Here is a 27,196-nt window from a genome sequence, read left to right as displayed (position 1 = left end):
TATAAAAATGGCCTAATATGACAGTAATTATTACACCATACAAATCTAAATATAATCTTTAAGCCTGACAGTCAAAGGGTATTATCAAAAGGTGTTTTTTCATCCTGTCATGCTACTCCTTATCCTGGTGTTACAGATATTTAAATGGGAAGATTAAAGTGTGTCTCAGGATCTATACTCCTTTTTTTCTGCTTCTTTCAGCAACGAACAGTAGTGTCAGTGTTAAACGACGTTATAATATCTTGTTTAGTTAAAAACATCACCATTATTTGAGCATTTGAAATAGTCAGCTATGCTTTTATCACAGCATCAACTGAGCTATTTGTTGGATCAGTTGGATCAAGTTTCCAGACGACTTCCCATTCTTCCAGATACACACTGGCTCATTTACAGAAACAAAGACTGGACTGGAAGGGATGACTGGCTCACCAGACCTACTGACCGTTCATCACAGCGTGATGCTTCAACAGAAGACATGCTCCGTTTCTTCTTCCCAGCATAAACTGCTGTGTAATTGATTTTTCAGTAATTTTTCAAAGATGCCGAAAAGATTTGGGATTCAGCATAGAAGCCCTTTAAAAATTCAAGTTGCGTTTACACACAGATGGTTCTCTGTATCAGAACGTGGTGTTCTGCCCTGTGTTTGCATGCATTTCACGTATGAGCGCAGTAGCGGAAATCAAAAACCCCTTCCTTTATTATTCTTTATGCCTTTATTCATAACCAAGAACAATCAAGATCCTCAGCCTTCTGTTGAAGGCTTTCAACTTCTGTTGAAAGCCATTAAGCTACAGACATATACACAAACACTAGCTAGGGCTTCAACCCTGACTAGAAGAAAAATCTGACCTTTGGGCAGGTAGACAGAATATCCCTGGCTTTTTTTTTTTTTAAATTAATCTTCACCAGCAATAAAATATATAGATCAAATCAAATCCTCGTGATGAGGCTGAAATAAAAATATCAGTGTTACCACCTGCTTCCCTCCTGAATTGTGTTGCAACTTAAAATCTTTGATAGCACAAATCATTAATTCAAATTTATTATCGCCTGACTTGATAGCTTTCCTGTATGAAGCAGGTTTTCATAAGATAATTAACTGAACCTCAGAGAAAAGAATTGCTATAAATGGTTAGGAGTGATAGAAGGAGGAGAACAGTCTCACAGAAGTCCACATTCTTCTAATAAACATGCCAAGAAAAAATACAATCATTAGACAACATCATGTCCAGCCATCAGGATTTATTTCCTTCTTTCCAGAGGAAAAAAAAGGGTACATGATCTGATCTTGGAACACGGCCTCCAACTGCTTCAAAAATATATTCAGCTCTCAAGATATGGGACAAAGAAAGTAAATTTTTCCTTGAATGTGTGTGGTATGGAACCTAAAAAATTATGGGTTTGGCTGTAATGTTTGCCATAACATGTATTCGATCGATGCTGTAAGGCATCACACGTTCTCCCACTGGTATGAGAAGAAGCTGACAGTCAGTTTCAAGAAGATGCATCATTTGGGAATGAGTTATTCTCCCAAAAATAGCAAGGTGTGATACACGCCTCAGCTTCTCCTGGCTATAGAGCCGCATTAGCTCTAGTGCTGCACTTTATGTAGATAATGGTAACAGAGGATCAGAGGGACAACCCTTGAAACTAAAGCTGACGTGCTTGCATGGGCACATGCAGAGACAGGCCATGGTCTGAAGAGTGCATGGTAACATCCAAACCTACCAAACAAAAGCAGTCCCACATCCCACCCTTTCCAGGTCCTGGGAAAGAGACACAAGCTTGGGTCTTCATCCTCAACAAGCAGAGGCTTTCCTGGAAGGAGGAGACATCAGGGGAGAGCTGGTAGACTCCCACAAGAAGACACATCGTCATGATGTGCAATGGGGTGTCCAATAAAATGTTGTAAAGCTTTACACAAAATTATGTCCCCAACAACTTCATCTCTTGCCAATTTGCAAAGCCCGTGTTGAATGAATAGGCAAAACCCAAACTGACAGGTGAACAAGTTTCCGAAACGCTATTGCAGATGCCATTACAGACATTAAAAAGGCGCAGGGCTGTAAGAAAAGTCCCGAGCTAACCACGTTACCTGCCAATTTCCCCTGACTCTTAAGTACATGAAATACCTACATGAACATAAACTGCTGTCAGGAACTCATGCTGCAACAGCGTGACTGAGCATTTCTAAGGACCTTCCCCTTGACACAGACCCAGACTTTAATCGCAGAGCTTGGGTAAAGAGTAAACGAGCTGTTCAAGCTGAAAAATTAAACCTCCTCATCTACAGACAGCGTCCAGCCATGCCAGCTAGACAGCAAGTATTTGACGGCAAGCTGTTTATAGCCTACCTCTGCCAGGGGAACAATTTGAGTAGTATCAGAATAGGGTTTTTCCTGTCGTGCTTCCCATTCCCAGACTTCTTTGTAAAGTCTGCAAACAGAGATGCCAACATACCCCATTCTGACCTATATAGCAAACAATTGGACGTGTGTTCCCGCTGCGTTATCACCGAAATGAATCATTGTCGCGACTCCTCCACGGCCTGGCAGGACGGAGAGTTTTCTGCTGGGAAGCGTCAGTTGAATCCCGCACCTACTGCTCTCATGACACCAACCGCATATTTTGTGTTTATCGCAGAAAAGAAAAACACACAGCAGAAAAAGGCTCAGCTTTAAATTCTGCTCTTTGCCAGGACAAACATGGGAGCAAGTGAAGCACAAGTCTGAAAGCTCGAGCTTATTGAGCTCCAGGGAAAAAAATTAAAATAATTTCATCAATCTTTTTTGGAAAACAGAATAAAGATGTTAGATAAAAATGTCCATCTCCCCCAACAACATAAATTGCACAAATCTGAGGAATAGAAATGGCCATGCTATAACGTCGTTGACCACTCTTTCTGTATTGGAGAAGAATTTTAGGGTTGTGTCCTGCTGTTATGGGAATCAGGAGGGAAAAAACTTGCTGGGAATGGGGCATGGGGATGACAAACTGTTCTTTGCCTTCTCAGGCTTCACAAATCCCTGGGCTGGCTTGGCAATGGAAGGTCCCCACTGAATCAGAAAAATTAACTTCAGGGGAAGGCATCCCTACTGGGAGCGAGCAGCTGGCAGTAGTTAATATTTATAGTCTTCTGCCGCAATGGTGGGTGGGGTCTAAAAAAGTGTAGGAGATTTGGACTAGGTGTCTTTGAATCAAGCCTGCATTAACCTATGTGATCTGAAGCTTCTCTCTTACCAGCATTTGGAGCATAAAATCCTATCACTTATGCCTAACTGCCACATACCTGTAACCCTGTACATGTGGGATAAAATTAAATCAAGACAAACTGAGACACCCTTATTCTCTCTTTATAATTTATAAGGATAAAAGGCGAGTTTTTTGCCAGGGCAGGGTTCGGGAACTTTAGATATCCTGCTAGAAAAAATTTCTTCTCTCCCCATTAAGACATATCTTTCAGAGTTTGTCAGACATCCAAAATATTACTTCTTCTCTCTTCATTAGAAACCATGTTTCGTAAGCGACAGAGACATACTCTTCACAGACCACCATTTACTTAAACAAATTATTCATCATAAAGTGATGCTGGAATGCAAGAAATGCTACGTCTCTGACCATGACTCAACAGCAGTTGGTTTGACCTTTGTTTTGTTTGGAAAATTCCCAAAGCTAAAGACCTCTGTTGGGTGAATTTAAGCTGGCTGACAATCAGGTTGGCTTTCTCAGGGTTTTGTTTTCTTGCCTTTTTTTTTTTTTTTTGGTGAGCTCTACAGACATAGTTCCCCGGGTGCTGAGGGGCTCAGAGGTCAACAGTTCAAAACCGTTGCTCTACGAAATGCATCGTCATTTCGGTATGCAACAAACCCCTGCCCGCACAGCAGGAAGGAAAGCGCCAGGTATCTTATTCTTTATCTTGTCAAAGACTTCAACAGCACAACGGAACAGCAACTTACTGAACAAATACAGAGGAGATATTTTACTTTATTATTTATCCCCTAGAAGAAATATACAATTACTTGCTGCAAAACATTTCAAAGATTTAAAATACTGTCTACAGTAAAAAGGGGAACTAAAATCATCCAGCCCAAGTGGGAGAAGTGTGAAAGTCCGTTGCTATCCGTAAGCATTTGCATTTTTAGGATAACTGAAAATGATAATATTCCACATTACTAAGCCAACTGCAATGCAAACCCTCTTAAACATGAATTTTAGTGCAGAACTGTAATAGCTAAGGTCCTTAGTGTCACAGCAAAACAGATCGTGGTCATTTCAAATGAGACCTTACTTTGCAAGCTCAGATACCAAGTAATTATAGCAAAGCCTCTTTTGATGGGTGTCCAAAGATAATTTTCAAAAGGAAGAAGTATGAATTACATAAAGATCCACAAAACAATTCTCTATATTGTATTTTTGGAGTCACAAAATCTCTGAATCTCATTTCACAATGGAGTCAGTAATGCTTCATTTTTATTTACTGTTGTGGCTAAATACGCATCCTCCCGTGTATTGGATACTGTAATTTCCATTTAGTACGCTCTCCCAAATCCCGCCCTTTTTTAAAAAGTAGCGCACCACTGGGAGGATGACAGAAAATTAAGGGAGGAAAATTGGTTCACAGAGACAAGGCAGCGTTCCTTGTTATTGCCAGATTGTTACATGTACTACTTTCCACTATACAATTATTTTTGATATTTAATCTAATAGTAATTACCATTTATCTAATTACTTGAAATATGAAGCCTCTATGGATTCTCCCAGTTCTTTCTCTCATCCTGAAAATCTCCAGTAATAGCTCCTAGAGGAGGACTTCAGAAAACCAAAGTTAAGCTGTAAATATTCAGGAAGTATTTTAATTAAAACTGTTTTTCAGCCTAACAATCCAACTTCTAACATATGTACCCTTTCTTCTGCAGGATAGCACAGTTTTGCCTGTGTTCAATATGAGAAAAAGCAATTCAGAATTACGGGAATTGTTCCATCCCGTGGAGTCAGTAACACAAATGGGAGGTTATGCCTTAGTAATTCATGGGGCCTTTACCTCCCCTGTCGGGCTGCGAGGATAAAACCTAGAAGACATATTCTGGGAGTTGTTCCATGCAAGATTCCTGTGCAGGGCTGCACTGTTTACATTGACTACAAATCTGTATGCACAAGAGAGCTCAGCATGGGAACAAAAACCTATCTCTGAAGTCTTTCTGTGAAACAAATTGAACATCGTTTTCTCCATAACGACAGAGGAAAACAGAAATAATTTTGAGGGGTAAAGCGTCTCTCAAAAAAATTTGCAGGGAATTTCTGCTTTCTAATCCTGCAGACTGTGTTAAACAAGTCTCTTAAGTGAACAGAGTTCCGAAAAATACATGGTTAGTATAGGTGAGGCCAATCATGTCCAGCTAATTGATCCCTCTACAAGCTAGGGAAAAGGCAGTATGGAGACTCATAGAATCATAGAATGGTTCGGGTTGGAAGGGACCTTAAAGATCATCTAGTTCCAACCCCCTGCCATAGGCAGGGACACCTCCTGCTAGAATCAATCTACACAAGAAATTTAGCAGTTGAAAAAAGTTGCATTGCAATGTGAGAGCCACAGTTTAAAAACTATTCGTGTCTTGAATGCAGCTGTATTCACTGTTGCTCCACAAAATACTCCGGGCCAAATGAAATACTATTTTTTACAGGCCAGATCAATCAGATATGATGAAAAGACAATGGGGAAGGGGGAAAGAAGCAGGAAGGTCCTGCAAAAGAAAGCAAACCAACCCTCTACTTAACGAAAGGACAAGAAACAAGTCTGCAAAAGCAGTGGATCAAGACTTTCAATTCAGAAGACTTATGGAGGAAGAGATTTTATCTCCAGGCAGAGGTTAGCCTTGTATAAATCCTAACCCTTGTTTTAGACAAACTGACCCCAAATTACCCGTGACGTTTAGAAGAATTTTGTACTAGAAGAGAACCTTGGTGGTAATTTTGCGGTAAGCAAGACAAAGCATTTGGAAGAGAGAGCTTTCCAGTGAACAGGATGATTTCACTTCGAAAATCTTCCGAATTGTTGATTCATCAGATCTCCAAAGCAGCCCAGGCTGGAAATCCTAAACTTGCTTCAGTTAAAATTGGCATGGACCTTTAACTAGTCTGTTGGCAAAATTATTTAAATAAAGGTTCTTTGTCTATCTTTCCTTTTCCCAAAGGTACAAAATTGCATCAAGTAAAAACATAGCCCGTGCCCCCCAGAGAGTATAAACTAAATTGGACTTAGAAATAAATCTGCAAGAAGGCAGACATGCTGTTGTAAGAACACCTTTCCTCAACGACCACAGACCCAGCACGAGCGTGGAGTACAGCTACGCTGCACCCGAGAACCCAACTGCTCTGGACCCACAAGTAAGAGAGCATCAGCCACGTGCCAAATCCAAGCTGACAAGCTCTGCTGGGCAGCAAAGTCCTCTTCCACACCTGCACGAGTGTCATGTCATGGGACCTCATGAACAATAAAAAAGGATGAACAGATACACACCTCAAATGTGCAGATACAAATGTGGCCAGCCGGGGAACAAGGAGGAACTAGAGCTCCACATGCCACTACTACAGCACTGTTGGAATAACAGATACAGTGGGAGAGCTCACGTGTGGTGGGAGCAGTGCGACAGTCGGATACAAGCTCCTCGGGAAGACAGGGAAGGAAGAAGGGAAAGACTGGAGGGGGCTCTTTACAGGAAAGAGCAGCTTGTTATGGATGGCAGTCTGATTGAGAGTGCGGGTCAGGATCGGAAAAGAAGCGGGTATGAGTGATGAGGACGTGGCAGTGTATCACAGACCAGCCCTTCAGGGTGATGAGGACAGTCAAGCACTGGAACAGGTTGTCCAGAGAGGCTGTGCAGTCTCCATCCTTGGAGATTTTCAAGGCCTGATTAGCTAAAGCCCTGAGGAACCTGGTCTAATCTCACAGCTGATCTTGCTTGTGCAGAAGGCTTGACTAGGACCAGAGGTCTCTCCCAACCTGAATTATACTACGATCCAAAGTCCAAAGGACAGAATCCCCAGGCAGGAACTATAGTTTTGAAATAGAGGCAGAGGAATACAGCATTTGCTGCCAGCCAAGAAGTCTCAATTTTGTGACTGTCTTAGCCATGAGTATCACACATAGGCACTCACCCAGCAGCTAACTAGAGACCAAGGCTGCAGATTCCCAGGAAGCTACAGAGTGATGATGGAGGAGTAGCACTGCAGCAGAACCCATCCCTGCAACTCTTGTGAACATCAAATATCTGGGAAAAATAAAAAATAAAAAATAATCCCTGGCAACAAATGTTAACTTGAAGTTAATGTCCCAAAGAGCATTTTCTCAGAGCAAGGAACTTCTAAGTGTCTGCAGTTTCCCTAACCAGTTAAGAGACAGGGAATGTGAGACTGCACTAAAACGCATTCCCAGTGAGGGGAAGGGGCAGGGGGGCAAAAACGTGTTTAATTCACTGATGTTCCTTACATGCGTCTTCCCCAACAATCTGACTCTACAATATAGCACCAAGTTTGAGAAGTAACTTAAAACTTACTGCCTTACTTTTGCCAAGACACTGTTTACATGCTTTTGGATGAGATAAACAAGCTCTCATTTACAGACTGTCACTACGGTCCTTTCTTGACAAATATCTAACCCTTGTTTTCACTGACAGAACCACGTGGATTGTTTCTAACCATCTTCAATGTGATAAGGCTGCTGCCCTCAAGAAATCAGAATCACGCCATCTCTCTTGATTTGCGAAATACACCCCCTCAAATCTTGGTCCTCCTCTTCTCTGTCTGGTTCTCTTCCCACAGGTGGCTTCAGTTCCACCAGTGTCACACAGCTTTTCTCCCAGACGCTGCGCGTGCTCTAGGGAAGCTCACGGTCGGCTCTGCATCCCCAGCTAGCAGCCTCCTCTATGAAACCTGCCAGTCGGGCTTATTTATTTCACCAATGATAGCTGCTCCTTGAAGTCTCCAGGCTTCACTCAGCATCTGGTCTCCAGCTCCCTGGACTTGCAGACATCTGAAACAATCACCTGCGTGTTTCCATTGCTACAACGCTGCTTTTGGCTTCTTTCTGTTCTTTTCAGAAATTGGCCTGTAGCCATGACAAGGGTTCAGAACTATTCCCAAAAGGGACAAGCAATCTAAACAGAAAAGTGATGCTGAAAGGCGCTGCGTGTACAGTAACCACTTTCTGCTCTGCATTTTAAGGAATACTAAGCAGCTCGAATGCCTATATGCATTTACAGCGTGGCTCGACTGTATAACCAAATTACAAAGTTCATTGGTATTTGCCTATAAGTGTCCTGTGTCTGTGTGTCAAAATTCTTATAAAATCTTTCCTGTCTATGTCAGAGTGAACTACTGTGAATATAATGACACAGTTCTCTGCTGTATGCTTCTGTCCCTGATAAGCCATTTTCTTATTATTGCACAGCAGTATTACCTGTTTTGTTTAGCTGGAAAAAAGAAAAATCGCAAGTACTCAAGTAGTGCCCTAATCTTCTTCAAAGTCTATTGCTGGAGGAACAGCAGAAAATGTACCTCTAGGTTCCATAAAGATTAAAGTAGCAACAAACTCCTTACAGAATCAGTGCCAAGCTTGCTATCAAAGGCTTTAGGTGAGCACCAATAACAAGTTACAATAAACTTCATACCAGCCTCCAAAAAGAAGTCCACACACTAGCACCAGGATGACTACATGAGTCATTATTCGAGAAAACATCAATGAATCAGAAACGGACACATATGAATAATATTTTAAATTCCAAATAAATTAACATGGAATTGATCTGTAAGTGGGTCTTCCTGCCACTCAAGGTCTAACCCTTTACCAACTGCTGGAAAATGCTTTTCCTTGCCCAGTTCTTACAAGTACTTTGGAAGTATGCATTACAGCCCACAGTATTTCCAACAAATAATACCTCAGGGAAAAGAGAAAACATACTTTTTAACCGTTCAGACTACGCCGTTAGAAAGGAAGTCTACACAAAATCATATACCACTGCAAAGAATCTAAAAATACTGAAAATGAAACAGTAATCATCAGCATCGATGTTGCATCTGTATGATAATCTCTTCAGTTACAGTAATTTCTTGTATGGCATTTCTGTTAAGAATAAAGACAACAGTCTGTAGAGCTCTTACGACCATTGCCATTTAGTTTTAATGCACGTGAGGCTCTCAAAGTAGACAGGTAGAATACTCACAAATGTACCTGGAAAAATCTATCTGACATTTATCTGTCCCTGTTCTGTTGAATATCTGAAAAACAGGAGAAGAATAGGAACTCGACTCTAGCACGATACATGATTCCCTACAGACTGCTGCAAAGAACAACAGATCCCTCTGCAAGGAAGAGAGAGATAAAGGCTTTGGTGTTGTCAAGTAGGCAGCAACTTTGAGGAGAATGATGAGGCAAGAAGGGCATGCAAAAGCCCCTGCCTGAACCTGAAATACAGGTTTAAAGTGAAGTTGAAGGCAAAATGAGAAACATAAGTGTGTATATAAATGTGGGTGGGAACCAGTCCTGTGGGTACAGAAAACAAAAGAGAGTTGACTGAAAAAAATTGAGATCAGGTGGCAAACACAAGAACAAACCCACTTCTCCAACACAAACTAGATGCGCTACCCTTGGAGAGCAATGCTTTATGAAACTGCAAACCTTACTATCTAATTCCATTCTCTTTATTTTGTCTTGGCACTATCTACATGAATGGAAAACAACTGCAAAAACAGATACATGCACTTTGGTTTTACTGGCTTCCAGAACACGACTGGAATGGAAGCAACGGTTCTAACAATCATCTTCTTTTAAACTGTGGTTTCACTGAAAGGTGGTTGTTTCTTGAGCTGTTACTTAGCATATCATTTGTATGTTAGCAAACAGAATTCCCAAAGGCTTTTTCCCATGCTGATCCTGTTAGTCTTTTTCTTTTTTTTTTTTTCCAAAGCATGCCCAACTGAAGGCTAATTCCAAAATCTATCTGTTGCACTTGAATGCTCTTCATTCATAAAACACATGGAGAAGTAAAGAGTAAGGAGAAAAAAGTAGAGAAAGAAAGCAGACCTGTACAAAAAGCATCACGATGGAAAACAAAGGTCATTTGACTCTCCATTTCACCATAATAGAAATATTAAAAGTAATGTTCTTTGGACTCTGTGTCACATTCAATTCCTAAAACAGAATATCAGCTACTGTGTTTCTGTGCTGAAAGTCACTTTCCCACCGCTTTTTGTAGACTGTTTGCATTATTTAACTTTAAAGAGTCCAAGAGGCTTCTGATTGTTTCACTTCCCATTCCTTTCATCCTATTCTTCATCTTGCTGGGATTACTTTTTCCAAATGGTATCAGTAGGGCTGCCAGTCCCCAAGGCTCTTTATTGATCGTTCGCTGAGTTTTCTCTTCCTTCTGCAAAATCCAAGCACTTTCTCTGGCCATAGCTACAAATTTCTCCAGCTGCGGCTGATTAACATTCTTGCTGATATTAAGGTCTTGTTCAAAGGGATTCCAGATATAAAGAGGAGACGACTCAGGTTTATTTACTTCCTTTCCCTGCAGACAGTATAAAGAAAAAGCCAAAGTTGCATACATGCATTATAGGCTAAGCAAATAACAAATCACTTGAGTTATTATGTTAGCATTAAAAGTATTTTGACCTAGTAGAGAACTTTTTCTGGAAAAAAATAAAGTTGTCACTATTAATCAAGTTAATTTTGCTGTTAACTTGACTGTATGACTCCTGTTCTCTGAATCCTCTGAGTGGTGGTTTTCCTTGCAACATTCAGCTTAGATTTCCTTCAAGGCAAAGAACACACAACTACAGCTTAGCCTGGCTTTTTGGCCACTCTCCCATTTGTTTTTCCACAAGTCTCAGACTTCCCACATTGCAACCGCCTACTCCTATCTCCGTTTGTGTATGTGCAGCATAAGTGTGTCATATTAACCTGTATAGCCCAGTCTGATAAACTACTACAAGCACTTAAACTGTTCAAACCACTGCTCTCAGTGCTCATTAAGAGCTAGTATAACAAAACAAGATTACTCACTTGGCTGAAATTCCTCACGGTTCAGCCTGTCTTATAAGTACAGAACTATTCAGGTCATGGTCCACTTTTGGACACTTGGTATAGTCCAACACAAGTTGTTGACAACTATGTAGTTTGCTATTTAAATGCACTTCCATTTCAGTGCTTACCATGCTCCTTAGGTGACCTGCTCTGTATTACAGAACCTCAGCAAGCCTTCCACTGCAAGCTCCAGCAGGAACCTACCAGCTAATGCTAGTCCAGCAAGCGTCCACGTACATGCTACATACTCTTTCCCCAGAGGCAAGAGGACTGACTGGCTAGTTAAACAGAAAAACATCAGACATTTGCCGTGACTAGCTCAGGCTCCAACATGTGCATGCTTTTACTTGCCTTTTTTAAGGCTTAATGGCAAACAAAAGTTCTGCAGCTTAATGAATAAGTTTCTAGGATCAACCTGCAGTGGCAGAGAGAGCTCTTATGCCAGTAATCCATAGTGCCCAAGAAGGAAACAGAACACAAACAAGAGTGTCCACACAGCAACATGGCACTGAAACCCCAATCCTGTAAGCAGCCTGGCAGGAGCAGGTGCTGGTTAAGGTAGTTACATTTATATATATTTCTATTATGTGTGCATGCATATACACACGTATCAATAAATAGCATGACTTAAACACGCAAAGTAAAGCAAAGTGATAGTGCAGACCTCTCGGCAAGCCCAGAATGATCATGTTATCTGTCATGCTTACTGAGATGTAAGTATGCTTACTGTAGGCTGATGCAAACTGCAGCAGGAAACCCAAGTACCAAAAGCCAATTTCAGAACTCAGTTTTAAGTTTTAATGCAGACATTGTTTGGGTCTCGATTCCCAACTTTAAATGCAAAGCCTGTTGGTGTACAGGGTTTGTCATAGACTTTTGCTATGACATACACCAAGGCATTTAAAAAGTTTTCCTCTTGCTGAAGCAAAATAGCTTCTACTTTTTAAAAATGCCACTTTTACTGCAGGGTTGTCAAGAAAAATCATACAGGCTTAGCATCAGAGTTTGTGCTTGCCAACATCTCTAAGTAATGACACTATAATGTTCTTAATGGTGCTGTAAGTGATCTGGATCTGAGAGGAAAACTCTCTTTCACAGAAAGGACTCAGTTTCTGGATACAAACAATTTATATGTACATTGTATATACAATTAAAAATGACAGAAATTGTTGCTTAGCATATGTAGTTTGTCAGACTAATTCAGGCAGGCAGACAGAAATTCAATTGATCATAGAATCATAGGGTTGGAAGGGACCTCTGGAGATCATCTAGTCCAACCCCCCTGCCACAGCAGGGTCATCTAGAGCAGGTTGCACAGGAACACATCCAGGCGGGTTTTGAATGTCTCCAGAGCTGGAGACTCCACCACCTCTCTGGGCAGCCTGTGCCAGTGCTCTGCCACCCTCAAAGTAAAGAAGTTCCTCCTCATGTTTAGGTGGAACTTCCTATGCTCAAGTTTGTGCCCATTACCTCTTGTCCTGTCCCCGGGCACCACTGAAAAGAGCCTGGCCCCATCCTCCTGACACCCACCCTTTAAGTATTTATAAGCGTTGATAAGATCCCCCCTCAGCTGTCTTTCTTCCAGACTGAAGAGACCCGAATCCCTCAGCCTTTCTTCCTAAGAGAGGTGTTCCAGTCCCCTAATCATCTTGGTAGCCCTTTGCTGTACCCTCTCCAGCAGTTCCCTGTCCTTCTTGAACCGGGGAGCCCAGAACTGGACACACTACTCCAGGTGCGGCCTCACCAAGGCAGAGTAGAGGGGGAGGATGACCTCCCTCGACCTGCTGGCCACACTCTTCTTGATGCACCCCAGGATGCCATTGGCCTTTTTGGCCACAAGGGCACATTGCTGGCTCATGGTCATCCTGTTGTCCACCAGGACTCCCAGGTCTCTTTCAGCTGAGCTGCTCTCCAGCAGGTCAGCCCCCAACCTGTACTGGTGCATGGGGTTATTCCTCCCCAGGTGCAGCACCCTACACTTGCCCTTATTGAATTTCATAAGGTTCCTCTTTGCCCAGATCTCCAACCTGATAATGACGACAGATTAAAATTCATTTACCTTTCGAAGATTTATGGAATTCTTTCTGAAATCAAAGTTTCCAAAATATTCAAAAAAGTCACTCAGCAATGCATCTAAGGCAAAGAAAAACAATGGCCATCAGTAACATTAAGGAAAAGTTTATTTTCAATATGGTCATAAAAATAAAAAAGTTGGTATTTAAAAATTAATTTTTTTAAAAAGTTGATATTTAAAAAGATTACCCACCCAGTGTTTCTGTATTTTTTGTAGGTTTAATCTTGCTTAAATCACTAACAAATGAGCAATCATATCCTCCAATTATATGCTTGTCTTTTTCATCTGAAACAAAAATCACAGACATATTTAGAAGTGATAAACAATAAAACACTATTGTATTTAGTAAAATTCAGGTAACAGACATGACTGAAATCAGTGAATGCCACCATATTGAGTAAATCAAATTGGGAGTTAACAAGTGAACTTTCAGGTTTAAGATTCAACTTAAGTGGTCAAAGATTTAAAAAAAAGTCTACAGATAGGCAAAGGAAGAGAAACATGAGTAAATGGAATATTTTCAAAAGCTTACAGGAATAAGTTATATGACATCTTTGTATTTCTGAAGTTCCTTCTTTTAAGTAACAAACCTGATATCTCTGCAAACACAGCCTTATTATATACTAAACAGCACAAATCTCTGAGGTAAATACCTATACAAAGGTTTTAAAAAAAACCCAACCAAACAAACAAAAAACAACAAAAAAAAAAAACCCAAACAAAACAGACCCAAAGCTTCCACTGGCTTTTTCTGGAAAACTTAACAGAACTAGGAATATTCTTGTAAAATTTCAGGACAGGTGTTTTATGTTTTAAAATTCTATAGAATTCTGATTGAAATGCTTAAACTGATTTTAAAGCAACTGAACATAGCCTTTTTTCTCCAATTAAAGCACTCAAAGCTTCCAAGTAAGCATGTCAATAAGCAGAAGGTATTAGCGAGGAATCAAGAACCTGGGGTGTCATTCTCTATGCTTTCATTAGATTTACTGAAGATAATACACCCTACAAGCTATGTATGAAACAGGCAGAACAGCTTGTTTGCTAAGATATAAGAATTATTTGCAGATGGGCTGAACAGTCTCAAGGATATTACAAATTGTAAGGGAAAAATATAACCTTTCTTTTAAACATTTGGTTTCTGTAAAACAATACACATCATATCAAGCTGCACAAAACTCTTATCAACTGCAGAAATTTGAGACCTTACAAGTCTTCTAAAAACCAAAATACAAAATAAACAAAAAACAGCCAGCACGGGAGCACAGAGCAAATAAATGACTTTTAATTATCTCTAAGTAGAATTTAGTATTGTATTGAAAATTATTTATTTTGCCCTTAAAAATGCATTATTTTCACACACAAAAATTCAAGTAAAACTTGCATATTCCCTCAAACTTAAGGCATACATAATATGCATTAGTATTTGAGAAAATAAATAAATTGCTTGGGTTTATTGATCACTTCAGAGAAAACAAATGTGAAAGTCACTTCAATAAACACATGAACAACTGTCCTTACCTGCCAGTTCTTTAAGTTGGTCTAGTGTTGGAATGATAGGTGGTGATCTCTTTTGCAGAAAAAACATGACCATCATGGTCAGAGAGAAGTTTGTAATCCAGGTACCAGGAACACTATTTGTAAGTCCATGAACACGGGCCCAACATCGTACAGTGAACACTAGCGCTCTTACACGGGGATCAAGACAGCCATAGATATACAGGAGTTCTGAACTTTTTATAGCAATGCTGAAGAAGAAATGAAAAGTAAAAGACATGTAAATAATAAGAGAATTGTGAAGTCCCAGATGCAATGTTTGTTGTTCAGTCCTAGAGCGTCAGTTACATGGGAAGAGGGTATCCATAAAAAAAACATTTAACTTCTATGCTTTTGAAAAATGTGAAGAGAATGCCTGAAACTGTTCAGGATGAAATAGCTGGTAGTTTTCCAAAGTAAGAAGCATACAAGTATGGGTAAATAATAATACTGCATTTGCACCGTTTCCTTTTTTCACACCACAGTGGGAGAAAAACAAAAATAAACAAAAATAAGAAAAACATCATCAAGTACACAGGAGTGAAACTACGCAGAATCAAGGCAAAAAAGCACAATTTAGTCACAATTGCCTTTGAAGTACATTAGATAATATCTCTACCCCAATACATAACAAAAAACAACTGGAACTTCTTTTACAACTTTAATCTAAATAAAGTAATAAAATAATGCACTTAAAAATACATGAAGTGCAAAGACACAATGAAATCTGCAAAACAAGTCTATTTGGTAATTTTCAGACGACTAATTTTTGGTCCTGATGAGAAAACAACTAATCTGGAAGGATGAGGATTTTCATACGGATCAGTTTTTGATCTGCTTCATGATATGGTTGTACAAACATCATGTAGTGTACAAACGGGAGGGCAAGAAAAAGCAGGAAAAAAAAATGGAAGCACAATGTGAGAACAAAACTTACTTTGGGGTCAGTTTTAGTCGAAAGTGCTTGCTGAACTACAGTTGCAGGAGTTTCTACTCACAATCTTGCACTGAATTCTTCTAAAAATCCATGGCATTTTGGGGAAGTTTACCATACCAAAGTTTTGTAACACTTGGACTTCTAAAATTTCAACTGTGAAGTGCTTCCTTGCGTCCACAGAGGTTTGTTATTGCTCCAAACAATAAGAGGACAACACACACAGTCCCAAACAGCCAAATCATCAGCAGAAAATTACAAGGAAGCTTGCACAGAACTCCATGCTGACTTTCATGGTGGCTGCATATACAAGAGTAATTTTATTCTAAGACATTTACTTAGTACTGCCTTAGCATACTTAGAATATGCAGTACTCCTGCATATTCTGAAGCAGAACTTTGGAAAATTCAGAAAATTCAGTCTAGGATCTGACTGTATCTGATATAGAGAAATCACAAAATCTGCACTGAAAGCCATATCAAAAGTATTCTGAAAGATAATTACTCATACTTTACTATTCCCTAACAACAATGAAAAAGGTTAGTAACTCATTTTCGATTACATACCCTTATTCTGGGGCTACAGATGTACACTGGATTAAGGTGGGTATTTCTTAATAAAATAAGTGTCAGTAAAACAAATTATATCCTTTACTGTCAACCAAATGAGAGCAAGCTGGAAGAGGAAAAATACACGCAGAGAGAGGTATTTCTAAGAAGCCTGCTCCCTCTGTTGGGCACTGCTGTGAAAGGTCATTAAAGGCAGAAACACTTCAGACTCCGTTTTCTGATGCAGTGAGTTAATTTAGCATTCAAGATACCTTGCCAGCAAACAGGTGCATGCAGGCCCTTAAGAAGAAAAAAAGGACACCAAAATAAGTAGAAGACCAATTGCTAAAAATTAACACAACGGAGCTGCTTAAAAAAGCAATCAAAAGGCTGCTGTGCATATACGCATATACAGGAAGGGAAGTAATGACTAACGAACACTGCCTTCTTTCAATTCCTTATAAGCTGACTTTATTGTATAGAGTGGCTTTCAGGTCTTCGGTTTCAGCTAGCAAGTATTTCCTATGCTGGAGAAAGATATTAAGCACATTAAAACCTAAGCTCTAGAAGTCAAGAATATCCTTTTTACTTTCAGAGTCAGCATTGACATTTGTTAAGAACACAGAAACGAGCAGGCTGAACAGTATTCATTACAGGTTTTCAGAACATAAGTACAGTAGCATTCTTGCTATACTTTTTAAAACCAGGCCTCACCTGTTGCTCACTGACAGATCACACTGGAATCCTGTTGGTTGATGGGAAAACTTCACCAGCGGGCAGCGAGCATTGAGTATTTTCTGTACGCTCACATATCCAGGACCAAAATTATCAAGGCAATCACCAATCACAGAAAGAATTTTCTGAGTTGCTAATCTTTCAGATGGTAATCTTTTCATCTGATACTCCATTTCGAAAGGACCTTTTTTCTAACACAAAATTTTAAAAGTAAACTGTTAGTTCTGGAACCAAAGAGACATTTAAGAATACTTCTGAAAGACTACACCAATTTGCAAAGGAGTGTGTAGAATGACAGACTGAAGGACAAGAATTATTCAAAGCAGCGCACAGAACTTAAAAAAGGTAAAAACATATTGCTTTCTCTGTTATTTTCTTTTTCAGTGATTCAACTTTTCCAGGTTAATAATGACCAACTTACTGTAAAGTGACTTGTTCAGATGAGGGTGTAATACTGCTATACTCACTAATGCCTAAAACAAGTAATTCTGGAATTTCTGAGAGAGAATTTATGCTCTGACTGAAGAGAGGAACATACAACTAAATAAAAAGAGGACCATAACACAACCAATCCATTTAATTTCAAACCACCAGTAATTCCATTTCAAATCCTCAAAGAACAACGCATTATTAGTGAATCAAGTAGCAGTGTAAAGGAAAAGGTCTTTTTCATTTAAAAAAAAAAAAGTTAGCATGCAAATTACTTAATCCTTCAAAATGAAGGTAAGTTTCTGTAAGACTTAAAATAATCACTTCACATCAGACACGTTTTTTCTGACAAAAAAAAAAGCGTAGACGCATTTTGACAACATCAGACATGAACTTTCCTATAGGTCTTTGTATTTTGAATTATCATATTTGTAGTTTATACCTCAATAAAATAACTTCATACGTATTAAATCTCTGTTGTCTTTATAGTCTCTCTCGGCTTTTAAGCCTCAGCTGATTTTGCTTGTTAATCCAATACTCGACACTGACTTAGCCTCCCCGTTGGAACATGTCATGGGTGAAACGCATACTATATAAACAGCATTGTGCAGTGACTCAACTAGTCCTCTGAGACACAGAGGCGGCTACTTTTGTTGTCACCAGGTTGGTGCAAAGAAAACAAGCACTCACAGAGAGGCGAAACAATTTAGGAGTGATGAACCTTGCCACCTTTCCCACAAACTCATTTTAGGTGCTGAATTCTGAGTCGCTCTGGCAATCACCAAGGTGATTGTTCCTGCTCACCTCTTGCCAACAGTTCTCCAGCCAGCTCGTGTGTTTGAACATACCAGGACAGAAGTCCCTAATCCCATTTGGCTGCTTAGCTGCAGGCTACAGCAGGGCTGGCTCAAAGTGAAAGGAGCCTCTAAATATCAACACCAAGGTAGGTAACAGGAAAGAAAAAGACGGGGACTTGGCTGACATGTAGGTGTGCTGGTGTTTGGACCTTTAAGTTTGTGACAAAAAATCACAATGTGCCTTCCCAGAGAGCAGCTCAATACCTCTCAAAAGCTGAATGAAGACTCTTTTGTAATGGTAAAACAGACACTCTTAATAATTGAAGTACCTTCATATATAGCTTTGGTGCCGGTTGGGGGGATGATACACTTTCCCCAACCCTGTGGTTCTCCTATTCTTGCCATGTTGCTCAAAACAGCTAATATAAACTATTACTTTGAGGTAAATTGATAAAGTATGCTAAGCAAGATGCATAACTGTTTCAACACAAAAAACTGTTACTCTAACAATATCACAGAACTCTGTTTTAAGTCATTCACTGATGTCCCAAACTGCCTGCACATTAAAAACACCTTATCTGTGGTCAAACACTATACTAATAATACACTCTTGGTAATACTCCCACTTTTGCTGCTTTTTTAATTCCCAATTAGTAATCAGTTTGCCATAAGACTCAAAAAGTGTTATTTATTGTAAACAGGTGCTGAAATGCCAGTCCTCCTCCATTACTGGTACCTCCTGAAAGGCTGCAATAGCGCAAAAATCAGAGCGTGCCCTTTCCACTGCTGCTGCATCATCTTATAACTCACGCTACTTGCCCTTGTCTTCACATGTTCCAAGACAGTCAACTTATGTATAGTAGTACCACAATTTGCCAGGGAGAATGTCATTATCCCTATAAATCACATTGCCAACTATATGAGACTTCTGCCTTCCTCTGAAGTATTGTCTGTTGCCTATCACAGGAGATACACCCAGCATCTTATTTTCCTACTGTATTGGGTTTACATGTCAAGGTTGTGGATGTAGGGGAGCTGCAGGGGTGGCTTCCGTGAGAAGACACCAGAAACTGCTCCTTATGTTGGACAGAGACAGTTCCAGCCAGCTCCAAGACTGACCAGCTGCTGGCCAAAGCTGAGCCCACCAGCAATGCTGGTGGCACCTCTGTGATAACATATTTAGAAAGATTTTCCCCTCAAAATTTATGCGAGAGCTTTACTGTTTAAATGTAAAAGGTTCCTAGATTTTAACACTTCACACACGCGCACGAAGACCCTACTGTTGAACCAATATATTTTCTTTCATTGTGTTTGATCACTGCAATAATACTAAAAAACTATATACATTTGAAGGGATATTCCTTTAAAAGTAACATACATGGCAATATACAAGTTGTACAGAAAAGCTGAGTGAATTTTCAGTCTTCAAAAGCTGAAGCCCATTGTCTTTTGCCTTTTTTTTTTTTTATGGAAAACAAAGCTAGTTCTTCCCAAACTGTCTGTCACCATACAAATAAAAAGTACATGTTTTCAAAATGCCAGAATCACTTACTTAATAACCCATTCAGAATCCATGAAGAATACAAACTTCTCCACGGGGCATTTCTGATCTAACTCTCCCTCTTCCTATCCTGATTCTCATCTCCCTCTTTCATATTTCGTTCTCCAATCTGAAAGGATATTTGCACTGTCAACAATCAAAAAACAGCAGCAAGAGATAAGATCCTTCCAAAAATGCCTTATCTAGTCCTTTCCCATTCTTATGATAGTCAGCAAATTCAAGTGAGTGTGTTTCAATTTCAAGCCTCTACACTTGTTTAGTAATCACCACTTGTCTTGTTGCTTACTGTTGTATTATCAATGAGGCATGCGAATAATTATGAGCTATCTTATGAAAAGTCCAACAACTGAAACATCTGCATTATTGATCTGGCTCAGTTCCTGTTTTGCTCCTGGGTCCTGGTCCCCAAAACATCTACAGTTTACATATACCACATTATGCTCAGGTTCCTTTCAGGAGTAAGACAACTAATTCCCTCCACAATGAAAATGCTGTTTTCATGATGATGCTGTTAACATGATCATTCTCTCTGGACAAACAATACAAATATGAACATGCGTGCCACCTGCAACTATTCACCAACACTATCCCACATCTTAGACTTCCACACCTCCACACACTCTTACGTGTGTGTGCGTATATATGCAGCCCAGTACCGAATTCGGTAACTTTTCTGCCGCATGAAGTCAACTCCTTAAACTAAGGAAAAGAACCTGACAACCCTCCCAAAATGCACATGCACAAAATTATTAAGCTTTAGAACACGGAGAACCCTAAAAATCAAAGACAATCTTTACTTGCACGGATGAAGCCCAGCAGCTCCAGAGAAGAAAACACAACAGTAGGATGGAAAGGTCTGACATTGCTGAACCAATTTTGGAGGACAAGGGGTTTTTTTCACAGTGAAATTCAACCTAACAGTACAAAGTCTAAGTAAACACTGAATCACTTCCTTCCCATTGCAAGGAAGATCTTTCTGTCACATCCAGATTTTGAAAGTCTTCAAATCCAAACATTTAAATAAACTTGTTCACAGTCAATAGTATGAACTCATGTAAAACCTAAGTATAAATGCACTGATTCCCATGTCTGTGAAACAGCAAACGAGCTGCTCTGTTGAAGAAATCCAACAGACTGAAGATGCAGAGCATAATCTTACCATTTTTGTAGCATGCTTTCGTACATCATGGAAGTCCAGAAACATGTCCACATCACATCCCAATTTGCCAAAGGTGTTGACTGAAGAGCCAAAAGGCTTAACCATGCTGTCTGGAAAATATGCACGTGCGAAATCCCGAACCAGAGAACAGGCCAGAAATCGGAGCTTGATATTTTCTTCCGTAAGCTGAAACTCATTCAGTAGAATGTACATCTGATTGCTTATCTAGTTAAGAAAATAAACACTGTAAAAATACGATGATCCATCTACCATCTATTAATATATGCTTTCATCTACTTCATATCATTGCAATTAGAAGATTTCTTTTAGTCTTAAACAGGTTTATTTCATACAGAAAAAATTTTTTTGACAATTGACTGATTTCATCTATTTGTTTCAATGTAGGAGAACCATTCACACAAAAGTCTAACAGAATTTTTTTAATACTTCTTTTTAGATGGAAATAAATGTCTTTGTAAGTTGCACATGACCACTTGCAAATCTGAAATGGACATGGGTCATTTTTAATTGAGAGAGATCTAGAATCTTCTACTTACACTGTCTGCATGAGAAAGCTTTTGAATAAGCTCTTTCACTGGAATGTGAGACTGAGGAGAGAGGTGAACCGGTGTCTCTTCAGCAGCTTGACTCACTGGGTTTTTCAGTGTGAAAGTAAAAAGTCTAGATTTAAATGGGACAACATGATGCTCTGCAGCACTTGGGATTCCAACAGCATCCTGCAATGAAGCTATACTGTTCTTTTCCGAAAATTCTATTAAAGCATGGATACCCTAAAACATTAAAAATGGAAATAGACAAGGTTAGATAAACGCATACAAGCCCTGAACTGATCGTACTGATATTATTCAGATGTTCCAGGGAATACTGAGACAGTTTAACATGACAGTCCTGAAGCTGAATGCTAGGTTCTGTACCTCAACACTTCTCCACGAGAGGTCAAAAATATTTAAGATATGCTATTCTTGGCAGAAAGCACTAAACGTAAAAATTCTAAAATCCATTTATCTTCACAACTGTAATGTTCAAGAAACACATAAGAAAACAGTTCGAACTATTTTTAGAACAATGAACAGCGCTACGTACAAGTTTCAAAAATTCAGTGCAAAACAGGTTGCTAGCTATCCCTTAGAGGCGTTGTTTAGCTGACTTATAAATAAAAATCTGATGCTCAGCACAGCAACTTGTAAACATTAACAAAGATAAAAACTAATTTAATACACTAATTATAATAATTAGCTTAACTTGCATGCATGACCAAATGATGGTATTTCTTTTTGTCTAAGTCTAGATTTCAGTTTACATTGTTAATTACTTACACGATTTTCAAAAAAGAAATGACTCCTAACGTTTCCATGACTGGATAAATACTGCAATAATTTCTTTTCATTAAGTTTTGGTGGGCACTTAATTAAAACAGTCCGTTCTGCTTGCTCCAGTCGTTCTGTTTGGACCTCAGTGAATGTCTTCTTTCTGGTATTGACTTCAGCATCTGTGAGAAGAAATAAGTATCAGGGCTTTTCTGTATAAACATAAAGATGTAGAACTGATTTTACTTCACTTAATCTCTTCCTCTGGATTGAGCAACTGAACAAAGGTTTGTCCTGTCTCTCTAAAAGGGTTACAGCAAAAGAGAAAATGATCAAGAATGAATGAAAGACACAAACATAAGTGTATTTCTCTCTCAAATGCATACATTTGTAAGAACAAGGAATAGGAAATGTAAGAAGAAAACAATACTGACTTCCCTTGATGCCACTGGAAGCTTGAAAATACATGGAATCTTTGCTCTTCTTTGATTTGCTGTTCACTGTCAAAAAACTCAGTGCGCACAGTCGCGCTCTACATACGAGTGTGGAAATACTGGCTAGAGTATGAGGCAGAGCTAGACCTTTGGCAAGCTGCACTGAAAAGATTATCTCTCTCAGCTACCACAAAACCATCACTTTCACCTTTGGAACAATTCAACGCTCACTTATTTTTGCAACACATCATCTTCTTTTACAGTAAACTCCTACTCAAAATTTTCATTTAATCCTATACTTTCATCTGCTTTACTACAATAAAACCACAGATCAGTCATATCTCACCACACTACTGGCAATCTATATTGTTGCTGACAGCCTACAGAATTACAATGAAAATGAGACATGCTGGAACATCCACAAACACAGAAGCTTTTTTCTTGATTGCATACAGGCAAAGGGGCCATGTCGTAAATTTGAAATAATAACCACTTCCCTGCATAACTCTCAAACTAATCCATTGATCACATCACATTACTATAGCCTGCAAAGCTGCTGCCTGTTTATGCTGCCATTCATAATTCAGACTGGGAAGCTGGAGAACATGCAGTTATTTTCCTGCAGCTACTATCTGCTACAGAAAGATTCACAGAGGTCTTTATTCTATGTTTTTGATTTTGAGGAATCCACAGGCCTCAAGAAAATCTTAACTTGTATTTGTTATTATTTTCAAAAACCCTTTTACGTTACAAGTTTATTGAGCTCTCATACAGGCTTGTAAATAATAAATAACCAAAATAGTCATTTCAATAGCTTAGTTTTGTATTAGCATTTTTCATCAGAAGACCAAAGAAGCACTTTATGAAGACGACAAATGGCCTATTTTCTGTAGGAGCAAAGAAGCATGAAGTGACAGATGCAGAAAGGACAAGTCCCATGGACAAGTGACACGATCAGAAGATGAACCCAGATCACCACCCAGGGTGGTGATGTGATTCTTGACAATTTACTACCTGTATGTGCCTAGTTACTATAGCAGAAGATGTGCTCTGACATCTCTTCCCGGTTCTGCTGTTGTTTGCACAGTCCGAGCACAGCACAGATGCAGATGATCCCATCCAAATGGTGGCTCTAAGCATTTTAAATGCATGAGAGGCAGCCCGCTTTGCTTCCAGACAACATTGCCAGGGTTTCACAATTATTTTAAACAGGTACGCACCAGCACCGCTGCTGGAAGAAACAGCCCTATCCTCCACATGGTGCTTGTACATATTCTACTGCTGCCCTCTGCATGCTGATGCTAACGTGAGCAGTCACGTAGCAAACCAGGTGAGACTAATGACCAATTTACACAGCAAAACAAAAGCTATTAACTGAAATCTGGAATTGTTCCATATTTGTTAGTACGAGGATACGAACAGCAGAAGACTGCTGGTTTTGTGAAACTGTGATAATACAGCCTGATCTCCTCCTCTCTTTAAGGAGCGCTTGCTACCTAATGCTTTTCGAGCTCTGAAACATGAGTGTAAGTAGAAGCACAGGCCCCAGGCTCACAAATGCATTAGCCATAAGTTAACGGTACGCCCAAGTTACAGCACATCCGCAGCGCACAGTCCCCACTGCTTCTTGGCCTGTGCTTTGTACTAAAGACACAGCACCATCAAACGTTTCCTACGTCTTTTTAAGGGGGTCTCTCGGAACAGCCACTGTCATTCCATTCACCTCTAGCTGATACCTGCGTTTAACAACCCAAGTACTCGACAACGACAGCGGATCCTGCCCTCCCGGACAGAAAAGCACAGGCTACCCCGGCCGCCGCCGGGATCCCCCCCGGACCCGGAGCAGCTCCTCACGGCCGGGACGCCGTAATGCCCAGCCGCCTCCCTCGGAACCGAGCCGCCCGCCGCAAACACCACAGGCGGCCGCTCGGCTCCGCTCCTCACGCCCTGCCCAGACCCCACTGCCCCCCCGGGAGGAAAAGCCGTGCCGCCCCGGCCTCACACGGCAGCCAGGCCCTGAGGGGACCGCGGCGCGGCGACCCCTACCTTCACCCGCCTCCTCGGCGCCGGCTGCCTGCGGCGCCCTCTGCACCGCGGGGCCGGAGGAACCGAGGCGGGCCTGCCCGCAGCCGCCGGCCGCTGCCGGGCCGGGGAGGCGCAGACGGCCCCGCAGCAGGGAGAGCGTACGCCCGCCCGCCCGGTGCGCCATTGCCGGGCCGGCAGCCGCCTCTGCGCAGGCGCCTTCCGCCGCGCTCGACGGCGGCCGGCGAGGCTCAGCCTTCCTCCGTCCGGCGCGGAGAGGCTCCCCTTGCCCCGGGCCGGCCCTGCGCCACGGGAACGGCGTCTCCCGGGCCGGGAAGGTCTGTTGGTGCCGCCGAGGCGTGTGAGAGCAGGCGGCTGGCAGGAGGGAGAAAACCTGTCCAGGCCCGAGGCCCCTGGGTGCGGGCAGGTGCCCGCCCGGTGCGAGGGATCGGCCCGGGCCTCCTGCGTGCCGGGCTGGCAGGGCCTGCGGTCAGCCCTCACGGGAGCCCCACCAGGCCGGGGCAGGAGGGTAATGGCGGGTGTGCAGGTGAACCCCGAGGGGAAATAAAACATTTGTCCGGTCCCATGGCGGGGATGGGAAAGCGGGGTGACAAACGAGAACTGACCTGCTGGAAAGCAGCGCTGCAGAGAGAGACCGGGGAGTCCTGGTGAAGTTCACCGTGAGCCAGCAACATGCCCTTGTGGCCAAGAAGGCCAGTGGTCTCCTGGGGTGCATTAAAAAGAGCGTGGCCAGCAGGTCGAGGGAAGCCATCCTCCCGCTCTGCTCTGCCCTGGTGAGGCCACATCTGGAGTACTGTGTCCAGTCCTGGGCTCCCCGGTTCAAGAAGGACAAGGAACTACTGGACAGGGTGCAGCAGGAGGCTACAAAGATGATCAAGGGGACCTCTCTTAGGAGGAAAGGCTGAGGCCTGGCTCTGTTTAGTCTGGAGAAGAGAAGACTGAGAGGGGATCTCATTAATCCTTATAAATACCTAAAGGGTGGGTGTCAAGAGTATGGGGCCACATTCATTTAGTGGTGCCCAGTAACAGGACAAGAGGCAACAGGCACAAAGTGGAACACAGGAAATTCCATCTCAACATGAGGAAAAACTTTCCTTTGAGGGTGGCAGAGCACAGGCTGCCCAGAGAGGCTGTGGAGTCTCCTTCTCTGGAGATATTCAAAACCCGCCTGGATGCGTTCCTACCCAGCCTGCTCTAGGTGACCCTGCTTTGGCAGGGGATTGGGCTGGATGGTCTCCAAAGGTCCCTTCCAACCCCTACCATTCTGTGATTCTGTGACGAGACGGCAGTATGCACGTTCTGCAGGATCAGAAAGGCAGAGCTGCAGGGCGCCCGGGAGGTCTTTGTGGGCCTGCTGTGTGGTTCCTAGGGTGTGGAACTGAGAAGACATCCTTTTCTTTAGTATTTTAAAACAGTAATTTATGTAAAACTTGTGGGTACAGCTGTAGTGTATGTTAGGGGTCATGCATCACCTTTGTGCATTAGCAGGTCTTCACTGCAGGGCTACATTCCTGGTAGCCTCCAGCTAAGTCAGGGTCTGTAGGTAATTGCTATAACCTTATTATCTTTGTTTTGTATCCCAGGATGACCCAGGAGACAGAGAGTAGATTGTTTTTAAAATACTACATTTCAATTTATATCCTATGTACACGTGCCATGGAGCAGAAACTTGTATTTCCTCCATCTCTCCGTGGTAAGTACGCAAATTTCCTCTGGAATTCTATGACTTGTCCTTCCTAAATTCATTGATGTGGAGAGAGAGAAACTCCTCCTCTTTTTCCCTTTGAAGCTGGTCTAAAAAAGGAAAATGGTTTCATTAAAATTAATTGTGGGTTTAGTAAAACTAATAACCCAAGCAAGTTCCTGAAAGAGGATACCCAAGGTATCCTAGCGTGAGAGCTGCTGCACGTTAAGGATGTGTTACTCAGCGTTAACCTCCCACTTTCAAGGTGTTGCCAATTCCACCCTCTCCTACGTCTGACCTCTCTCCTTTTTACCTCTGCTCTACCTTATTCTTAAATCCCTTTTATTTTCTTCCTCTGTTTTTTCTTGCTTTAATCGTCTTCAATTTTCTTACATTTTTTCACAGATGTTTCTTAGCAAATGCACTGAATAGTGCAAGCGAACAAGATCAAACTCAACGAAGAAGATATGGATTCCTTTATGGAGATTTGCCAATGTATTTATCATCTGTGTATTTTGGAGAAGAAACCATGAGGTTAACACTGCTAGCAGTGTTCCACATGCTAAATTGTGATGCTAAGGAAAACAAAATCAGGTAGTGAGTCTGTCTGAATCCCTGCATGTTTCAGAATGTCATTTGTGCCATACTTTGGACAATTTTGAACAGCATAGGAGAGGTAGCAAATGCGTAACCTTTAAACGAAGGAGTCAGTGCGTCTGGATAATATAAACAGAAAAGGAGTTGTATGTATTGATAATAAACACAGAAGCCTAAGATGAGTGTTTGTCCTGGAACTTTATAATGAAAGTTTGGCTGTTGACTTCAATAAGCAAATAGTTGTTACAGTGCAGATA

The 27,196-nt window shown here is 41.1% G+C and overlaps 1 protein-coding gene and 1 long non-coding RNA gene across 3 annotated transcripts; one reads left to right on the top strand and one right to left on the bottom strand.

The window, feature by feature from the left end:
- Positions 1–3,964: 3,964 nt before the first annotated feature.
- Positions 3,965–24,846, bottom strand: MTPAP (mitochondrial poly(A) polymerase). The gene is given in 10 exon segments (XM_054191345.1): positions 3,965–10,250; positions 10,253–10,565; positions 13,140–13,213; positions 13,347–13,439; positions 14,676–14,902; positions 16,887–17,098; positions 20,854–21,078; positions 21,411–21,644; positions 22,191–22,363; positions 24,662–24,846. Coding segments are annotated over 10 exon segments (1,761 nt in total). The 5' UTR covers positions 24,825–24,846; the 3' UTR covers positions 3,965–10,203.
- A 27-nt stretch (positions 24,847–24,873) lies between these two features.
- LOC128905349 (uncharacterized) lies at positions 24,874–27,108 on the top strand. Of its 2 annotated transcripts, none has more exons than XR_008464851.1 (3): positions 24,874–25,184; positions 26,242–26,351; positions 26,748–27,108. It is a non-coding gene; the product is annotated as an uncharacterized LOC128905349 (long non-coding RNA). The 2 variants fall into 2 exon arrangements; XR_008464850.1 differs by having other exon boundaries at positions 24,874–25,431.
- Positions 27,109–27,196: the final 88 nt, after the last annotated feature.

Source organism: Rissa tridactyla, chromosome 2, assembly GCF_028500815.1.
Source record: "Rissa tridactyla isolate bRisTri1 chromosome 2, bRisTri1.patW.cur.20221130, whole genome shotgun sequence".
Classification (NCBI taxonomy): domain Eukaryota; kingdom Metazoa; phylum Chordata; class Aves; order Charadriiformes; family Laridae; genus Rissa; species Rissa tridactyla.
The sequence above is the reverse complement of the archived record's forward strand: the minus strand, read 5'-3'. Positions and strand labels throughout refer to the sequence as shown.